We start from the raw sequence: 9,670 nt of genomic DNA, 5'->3' as shown, positions 1-9,670 counted from the left end.
AGAACGTGCTCACAGTAAACCAGTGAAGTCATTTGGAGGAAGCCATCACATGTTTCAGTCATGCCTGATTTAAGAATGTCTTTACAGTCATCAAACATTTTACCTATATATTTCTGAAGAACAGCAGAACCGTATTATAGTTAAATCTGTGTGAAAAAAAGTTAGCATTTGGTGGGTTATGGAAACAATAAAACATGCAGCATACAAACCCAAAATGATAAAATAGATAAAAAAATAAATAAATAAACTGTATGCACTATACCCACATTTCTCCTTTATTCCCTCTCTGTTGATCATAATGACGACATTGTGTTCGGCTCAAACAACTTTATTTCAGGCATATATTTCAGACCCAGAACACATTTCCAAAGGAACATTCCAACATCTCTGTGTGATCACATGCAGGCTGACACGTGACTCACAGACTGACAGTACACAGAGCTACTTTGCTGGAGGCTTGTGTCTGTCTGATGATCTGCACCAGAGGAGAGTGTAGACATCAGAGACGATGAGTGTCGCATCCACACTGCCATCACCACACCTCCGCGGAGACACGACCGTTGATATGTACTCCGACATGGATGATATGAATCTCTCCACTGTCATCCCGCATCACGTGTTCTTACCTTGCGACAATCCCCGGAACGTTGTCAGTCCCTTTGTGGCAGAAATGGTGGACCTTGTGGTGTATGTCGGGATGTTTCCTGTCCTCGTGACCTTTGGCATCATCACCAACGTCATCAACATGGCTGTCTTTGCTCGCCAGGGACTGTCGGACAGAATTAACCTGTGTTTGTTTAGGTAAGGATGTTTCGATGGCTCTGCCAATGTCTCATCATGTACAGAATTAAGCTGTGTTTGTTTAGGTAAGGATGTTTTGATGGCTCTGCCAATGTCTCATCATGTACAGAATTAACCTGTGTTTGTTTAGGTAAGGATGTTTCGATGGCTCTGCCAATGTCTCATCATGTACAGAATTAACCTGTGTTTGTTTAGGTAAGGATGTTTTGATGGCTCTGCCAATGTCTCATCATGTGTTACATATCGTGTATTATACAACACGACACATTTACTAGAACGGTTGTTCATCATGGCCATTCAGGTGGCTTTGTACACCAATAAGTATGCTCATCACACACACACACACACACACACACACACACACACACACACACACACACACATTAGAAGGCACACAAAGGAATACAAGTGGACAGAAGAAACCAAACCTCTTAACAGGCAAATCCATGGATACACATTAGAACATGACGCATATAACTACATCACACTGTACGATCATAACACGCCATTGTACGACACAATGTGGTTCGTCCGTCGGGATCAACGAGGACCATCTAGTCATCCTAGGGGTGGGTGGGTTGGGCTCTGTGGGTGCGCAGATGACTTATCAGGCCAATCCGCGCCCGGAAGGTTCTGACGCAGTGTGGACAGGGGATGGTGGCGGCTGTCAGGGACTTGCTGGCACTGCTTTTCCTGGCCTGTCAGAAAAGCAGGAAAAGCGACACAATACACACCAGTACCATATCAATACTCGTACAGATAGGAAATTATGCTATCAACCAGCTGCATCATGCAACAAAGACACACCAACATTGCAACAACGATACACCCTGCAACAAAGATACAGCCACATTGCAACAACGATACACCCTGCAACAACGATACAACCACATTGCAACAAAGATACACCCACATTGCAACAACAATACACCCTGCAACAACGCTACACCCTGCAACAAAATACACCCACATTGCAACAACGATACACCCACATTGCAACAACGATACACCCTGCAACAACGATACACACACATTGCAACAACGATACACCCTGCAACAACGATACACCCACATTGCAACAAAGATACACCTTGCAACAATGATACACCCACATCGCAACAAAGATACACCCTGCAACAACGATACACCCTGCAACAAAGATACACCCACATTGCAACAAAGATACACCTTGCAACAATGATACACCCACATCGCAACAAAGATACACCCTGCAACAACGATACACCCTGCAACAAAGATACACCCACATCGCAACAAAGATACACCCTGCAACAATACACCTTGCAACAAAGATACACCCTGCAACAACGATACACCCACATTGTAACAAAGATACACCCTGCAACAAAGATACACCCTGCAACAACGATACACCCACATTGCAACAACGATACACCCACATTGCAACAACGATACACCCTGCAACAACGATACACCCACATTGCAACAAAGATACACCCTGCAACAACGATACACCCACATTGCAACAACGATACACCCTGCAACAAAGATACACCCTGCAACAACGATACACCCTGCAACAACGATACACCCTGCAACAAAGATACACCCTAGAACAAAGATACACCTTGCAACAAAGATACACCCACATTGTAACAAAGATACACCCTGCAACAAAGATACACCCATGTAACAAAGATACAGCCTGCAACAACGATACACCCATGCAACAAAGATACACCCACATTGCAACGATACACCCTGCAACAAAGATGATGGAGTCTCCCGTCGGACCGACGGATGAGTAGGCAGGCAGACTTATCTGTCGGTGTGTGTCCTCATATGGGAGAAGAGGCCGATTCTGGATGCGCAGCACTTCCCACAGGTATTTGCAAGGGAAAACGTCTCCAGAAGTTGAGCCCTGATTCCTTCGCTCACGCTTCTCCTTAATGGCTAGCGTTCTCTTGTTTTCAAACGTCTTTATGCCACTTGAGCACAGCATCCTCCAGCGAGAACGGTCAAGGGTATCAGTTTTCCAGGATGTCTATGTCACAGGCTTTGAGGTTTGTCTTCAAGGTGTCCTTGAAGTGCAGGGTCTTCCAAGTTCGCGGTGGCCTTCCTTCAGCTGGCCATACAAAAGCATCTTCGGGATCCTTCTGTCTGTCATGCTGACAACGTGTCCTATCCAGTGTAGCTAGCACTGGATCAGCAGGCTTTCGATGCTGGGCAAGCCACTCCTCGCTAGGATCTGGAGGTTGGAGACTCTGTCTTGCCACTTTATGCCGAGGATCTTTCGTAGGCATCTCTGGTGAAGTTGCTGAATGTGACAGCGATACGTCGTCCATGTTTCACAGCAGTACAACAAGGTGGTCAGCACAACAGCTCTATTGGTTTTGATTTTGGTGCTGAGCCTGATGCCTTTGTTGTTGCACAGCCTGTTGTTGAGTCTGCCAAAGGCAGAGCTGGTCTTGGCGATTCGCAGCGTCACTTCTGCATCAAGGGCTCCGTTGCTGCATAGGGTGCTGCCCAGGTAGCAAAACTTGTCAACTCACTTGATCTCTGTGTCTTCAATCTTGATTGCAGGTGGGGGGAAGGCACTGGTGTTCTGTGAGCTAGCTGGTTGGTACATGGACTCAGTCTTGCTGAGGCTGATGGTGAGTCCAAATCACCTGCAGGAGGTTGAGAACCTGTCCATAATGAACTGCATGTCCTCATGGGTGTGTGCAGCAATCACACAGTCATCAGAGAAGAGGAACTCTCTCAACAGTGCCTCAAACACCCTGGACCTGGTGTGGAGTCGCCGCAAGTTGAAAAGTTAGCCATCTGTGCGAAACTGAATGTTGATGCCCCGGTCACAGTCTTGGAAGGCGTCGATCAGCATGGCAAAGAAGAGGATGAAGAACAGCCCTGCTTCACTCCATTTACCACAGGGAATGGATCCGACATATCAGTATTTTCGCCTGCATGCCATCGAGGAATGACGAAATCAGCTGGATTAGGCTCTCTGGACAGCCGAGCTTTAGGAGGATCTTCCACAGACCACGGCGGTTCACCGTGTCAAAGGCCTTAGTCAGGAGACATGGTCAACCAGTCTGTTCAGTATGATGCGGGCAAGATCTTGCTGGTGATGCAAAGGAGAGAGGTTGCACGGTGGTTATTGCAGGATGTTTTGTCTCCCTTCTGTTTGTAAATGTGGACAATTGAAGCATCCTTGAAATCCTGGGGGACCTCCCCTCTCTCCCAGATAGACTGGAACAGGGCAGTCAGCTTGTCTGTCAGCACCTCGCCTCCATACTTGTAGATGTCAGCCTGGATTCCACCCGCTCCTGGTGCTTTTCCTGACGTTGTCAGCTTCAGGGCCTTCTGTGTCTCGGCCTTGGTGGGAGGGGCAGCTAGCGAGGAATTGACTGGTAGTTGTGGGAGGGCTGCAATTACCTTGTCAGGTACGGACAAGTCCCTATTGAGGAGGGTATTGAAATGCTCTGCCCAGCGGGCAAGGATGTCTTTCTTGTCTGTCAGGAGGGTGGTCTGATCCAAGGCTCGGACAGGGGTTGATCCTGTGACTCTCAGCCCATACACAGCTCAGAGACCAACATGTCTTCATGTCGTGAGCATCAGCAGTGGACTGAAGCTCTTTGGACTTTCTCTCCCACCACGTGTTCTTCATCTCACGCAGCCTCTTCTGTACGAGTTGCTTGCTTTGCAAGAACTGGTTCTCCTTTCTCTGGCAGTCTTTATCGGAAATGTGATCCTGATGCCGTATATGCAGTTTGTTCAGAAGCTTGGAGATTTTAGAGTTGTTCTCGTCAAACCAGTCTTTGTGGCTCGTCTGTACAAAGCCAAGTGTGTCAGCTGCTGCTGTGTACACAGCATCTCTAAAAGTGCTCCATACATCAGTCAATGCAGGAATTTCTTGGAGAGCTGCTTGGATTTGCTGCTGCGGCACGTCCTTGGTGATAGGGAGGTGGTGGATGTTGAGCTTCCTAGGGGGTTTCTACCTGGCTGGTTGGAGCTTGCGTGCAAGTCTGATGTTAATCTTGCTGCGTACCAGGCAATGGTCCAACCAACAGACTGCTCCTCTCATGCAGTGTGTAATGGAAACATCACCTCTGTCCCTCTGCCGGACAATCACATAGTCCAGCATGTGCCATTGCTTGGAGCAGGGGTACACCCATGTATTCTTGTACTTTTCCGCTTGTTGGAAGAGGGTGTTGGTAATGATCAGTCCTTGCTGTGTGCAGAGTGAGAGCTAAAGCAGTCCATCGGAGTTGCAATTGCCAGTGCTGTGCTGTCCTAGGACTTTTGGCCACGTGGAGAAGTCCACGCCGATGCGGGCATTGAAATCCCCAAGGATGATCAGCTTGTCCTTTCTGTCTCCCACTGAAATGGTGCGGATGAGCTCCTCATAGAAAGCTTCGTTGGTCATCGTCAGGGAATGGCAGCTGATGACTGTGGAGAAGCGATCCTTGGACAGCTTCAGACGCAGGGTCATCAGCCTATCGTTTATCCCATGTGGAAGGCTCTCAAGCTGTCATGCAAGTTTGGTTTGTATGGAAAAACCCACGCCTGAGGTTCTTGGGGTGCCATCTGGCTTCCCAGTGCAGTAGAAGGTGTAGCCCCATCCAACTTCCTCCAACTGGGTTTCACTGGCAAACCTGGTTTTGCTCAGGGCTGCTATGTCCACCTGGTAGCGATCAAGCATTCTAGCAATGAGCGTTGTGTGCCTTTCTGGTCTGTCATCTCTGTCTAAAAAGGTGCCAACATTCTAGGTACCCAGAGTCAGGGCATGACTCCTGGTTCTTTTCTTCTGTTGTTTTCGACCGCTAGTGTTGGATGTCCAGGTAGGTGCGGTTTCCTACTAGGTACTAGGCGAGGCAGGCTTTGTTTAGGGATCCTTTTATCTCCTCTTCCCCAGAGTCATGACTAGGAACTGCCAGCAGCATCCTATGTCTGTCCCCATTACCACTTCTCCATTGCCGCAGGGCTTTCTGGGTGTTGAAGGGCTAGCTCGTCGTTCCGACATTAGCCTGGTTGCCTGACCAGTACAGGTGACTTTTTTCTTGGTGAAGACGAGTTGTGCAGTCCCTATCCCACTCTCTCGCCTACCGACGCTCAGGTGCAGATACTGCCACGTGTAGGGCGGTTTCGGCAGGTGCAGGTTTTTTCTTCGGACTTCCGTCTCCTAGGAGGACTTCCAGCCAAGGATAAGAGCTCCCCCTGCCCTTTGGTCATCCTCTTCCGCCTTCACAGCTGTTGGGAAAGGTTTCATCCTCCACCTTGTCCGTTGGTGACGGCAGGTAGTACTGGGTTACATGGTACAAGTAGCAAGGGCTATGCCCCTGACCTGACACACTACTGACGATGCCCCCTACTGACGACAATAACAGCTTCGTCGCGGAGCCAGACACAGTGAGCAGTCCCCCCAGTATGGAGACTGCCACCACGTCCCTCCAACAGCAGTTTCCCCCCATGACTATGCAGATACCGAAGACCCTGGCAGGGCCCCCATGACTCTGAGATACCGAAGACCCTGACAAGGCCCCCATGACTGCAGATACTGAAGACCCTGGCAGGGCCAGTCCCCACGACTCTGCAGATACTGAAGACCCTGGCAGGGCCCCCATGACTCTGCAGATACCGAAGACCCTGGCAGGGGCCCCATGACTATGTAGATACTGAAGACCCTGGCAGGGCCCCCATGACTATGTAGATACCGAAGACCCTGGCAGGGCCCCCATGACTATGTAGATACTGAAGACCCTGGCAGGGCCCCCATGACTGCAGATACCAAAGACCCTGGCAAGGCCCCCATGACTCTGCAGATACTGAAGACCCTGGCAGGGGCCCCATGACTCTGCAGATATCTAAGACCCTGGCAGGGCCCCCATGACTGCAGATACCGAAGACCCTGGCAGGGCCCCCATGACTGCAGATACCGAAGACCCTGGCAGGGCCCCCATGACTGCAGATACCGAAGACCATGACAGGGCTCATCCCAAGCACAAGTCGATTGGGATCGAAACTGAAGTTAGCATGATAGCAGGCCATTAAAGGCCACATACTTTGGGATATTCATTTATTTTTTTATGATGAAGGAGGGGGGTGGTGATGAGGACGATATTGCTATGGAGGTCCATTCAAGTTAGGGATATCCCGGCGTCAACTAGGGCCGAGAGATACAGACATTTGCAGTGTTGGTCAGGAAATTTGAGCAACACACCCAAAGAGGCATCCGTGAAGTGGGTGATACTCAAATGCGTGGTCCCAGTCTTCCCATTTCAGACAACAGCACAGGAGCCCCCTGTGGGCCAATAAACACAGAATAAACAAATTAAAAAACAACAACAAAAAGCCCACCTTTGCTGGGAATCGAACCCACGTCCTCCCAGCCTCTTTCTGTCTCTGTCTCTCCCTCTCTTACCCTGCCAGCATGACCGTACTATTTCGCTGATGGTACCTGCGCTTCACTAGCTTCCGTAAATGTTCTGTCAGTCTGGCAGTGTCAGACACAGGCTTCCTGCTGTTCCTCATGTGTGGCAAGTCCTACGCTCTCATCAGTCTGCTGGACCCTGTGGAAGGGAACTACTGGCAGAAACGTCACTACACTCTGGTGCTGGCCACCTCGCTGGGCTGTCTGGCCATATCCAACATCACCACGGCGCTGATCGCTGTGGAGAGATGTCTCTGCATCCTCTCTCCTCTCAAGGCCGCCAGCTTCTTCAAGACAAGGTCGGTGAATCTCTCTTTCTCTCTCTGTGCGTGTGTGCGTGCGTGCGTGTAACGCCCAGTGGTGTTTCTTCAACACAAGCTGGAAACTGACCACTAACAACTAGTTGTGGAGGCCCTACTGAGTGCCGCACCATCCCCCCTTTACAAACATACACACAGTGTGTGATTCTTTCCATGATGGCACAGTGTGTATGACGTGACGTTTCAGGACCATGGGGGTGGTGATTGTCGTGGTGGCTGTCTACATCCTGACCGTGCTCAACACTGCCCTGGGCATCAAGTACCAGACAGTGCGCGTCACCAACCCCCTCACCAACACCTCCACCTTCATCTCCCGCCTCTCCCCCACCTACCTCCGCTACAGAACCCTCATCGACATTATGTACAGCCACGTTCTCCTCGTCACCCTCCCTTTCATTTCCCTCGTCGTCGTCATCGTCTCCACCACCGCCATCATCGTCAGACTGCAAGTGACCTCCGCATGGCGTCGTCAGTCCGTGTCCAACGTGACGTCACTGGAGAAGCAGGAATTGACGGTGACGAGGATGTTGATGACGGTGTGTTGTGTGTACGTGACGTGTACCACGCCCACTGTCACTCGGGCTTTGGTGGTGTTCAGTCGTGTGCCGGGCTTTCTGATCACGGGCCATCTGTGTAACATCTTCAAGATCTCCATTGCCCTCAGTCACCTGCTGGAGGTGATCAACACGTCCACTAACTTCCTCATCTACGTCAAGCAGAGCTCTCGGTACCGCTGCACTCTGAGACACATGTGTCGCTGTGTGTCCGGGCGGTGGGGAGAGAAAGGGAAAAGGGCACCGGGTTCTGCAGCGCCCTCTAGCTGAATGACGTCTGGTGGGATGGAGGAGGCTGATAACATACATAGCAGTAGTGCAGTATGAATATAGAACAGCATCCATAAAGTGTGTGTGTTTGTGTGTGTGTGTGTGTGTGTGTGTGTGTGTGTGTGTGTGTGTGTGTGTGTGTGTGCAGTATCTTGCCTTCTGGCTGACGTCTGGTGCGATGGATTAGGCTCATAACATCAAAATCAACATAAATACAGAACAGCATCCGTAAAGAGAGAGAGAGAGAGAGAGAGAGAGAGAGAGAGAGTGCCCTGTACAATACCTCCCTCTCCCCCTCCTTCCTCCGCCCAGTTTCCTGCCCTCTGTTTACCTGGAATCCTGTTTTGTCTTTGATCCTGTAGAATGAGAATATGGATGGGTGTGAATCTGTACTGTGACAGTGTGACAGTGCTTTGATTTATCTCTGCACAAGACTCAGTGCTTTAGTATTAACGACAATGATGATAATAATGATATTGTTATTATTATCGTTATTATCACCAATCATCAAAACAATCATCATCATCACCATCATCAACATAGTAATATCGTTGCCATTGTCATTGTTATCATATTCAACACCCGTGCCCCCATCCACCCCCATCTCCCTCCAGTCAGATATACCTGGCTGCACGTCCCCCCCTCCCCCTCCAGTCAGACATACCTGGCTGCACGTCCCCCCATCCACCCTCTCTCCCTCCAGTCAGACATACCTGGCTGCACGTCCCCCCATCTCCCTCCAGTCAGACATACCTGGCTGCACATCCCCCCCCCCCATACACCTCCAGTCAGACATACCTGGCTGCACGTCCCCGATCCCCCTCCAGTCAGACATACCTGGCTGCACGTCCCCCCATCCCCTCCAGTCAGACATACCTGGCTGCACGTCCCCGATCCCCCTCCAGTCAGACATACCTGGCTGCACGTCCCCCCATCCCCTTCCAGTCAGACATACCTGGCTGCACGTCCCCCCCCCCTACACCTCCAGTCAGACATACCTGGCTGCACATCCCCCCATCCCCTCCAGTCAGACATACCTGGCTGCACATCCCCCATCCCCTTCCAGTCAGACATACCTGGCTGCACATCCCCCATCCCCCTCCAGTCAGACATACCTGGCTGCACATCCCCCATCCCCCTCCAGTCAGACATACCTGGCTGCACGTCCCCCCATCCCACTCCAGTCAGACATACCTGGCTGCACGTCCCCCCATCCCCCTCCAGTCAGACATACCTGGCTGCACGTCCCCCCCCCGATCCCCCTCCAGTCAGACATACCTGGCTGCACGCCACCCCCCATCCCCCTCCAGTCA

General features: G+C 50.7%; 1 protein-coding gene across 1 annotated transcript; it reads left to right on the top strand.

The window, feature by feature from the left end:
- The first annotated feature begins 508 nt into the window (after positions 1-508).
- Positions 509-8,357, top strand: LOC143291000 (uncharacterized). The gene is made up of 3 exons (XM_076600587.1): positions 509-801; positions 7,276-7,512; positions 7,721-8,357. The coding sequence occupies exons 1-3, from the start codon at positions 509-511 to the stop codon at positions 8,355-8,357; spliced, it is 1,167 nt and encodes a 388-aa protein (XP_076456702.1).
- Positions 8,358-9,670: the final 1,313 nt, after the last annotated feature.

The sequence above is a fragment of the Babylonia areolata genome, chromosome 16 (genome assembly GCF_041734735.1).
Source record: "Babylonia areolata isolate BAREFJ2019XMU chromosome 16, ASM4173473v1, whole genome shotgun sequence".
Lineage (NCBI taxonomy): Eukaryota > Metazoa > Mollusca > Gastropoda > Neogastropoda > Buccinidae > Babylonia > Babylonia areolata.
The sequence above is the reverse complement of the archived record's forward strand: the minus strand, read 5'-3'. Positions and strand labels throughout refer to the sequence as shown.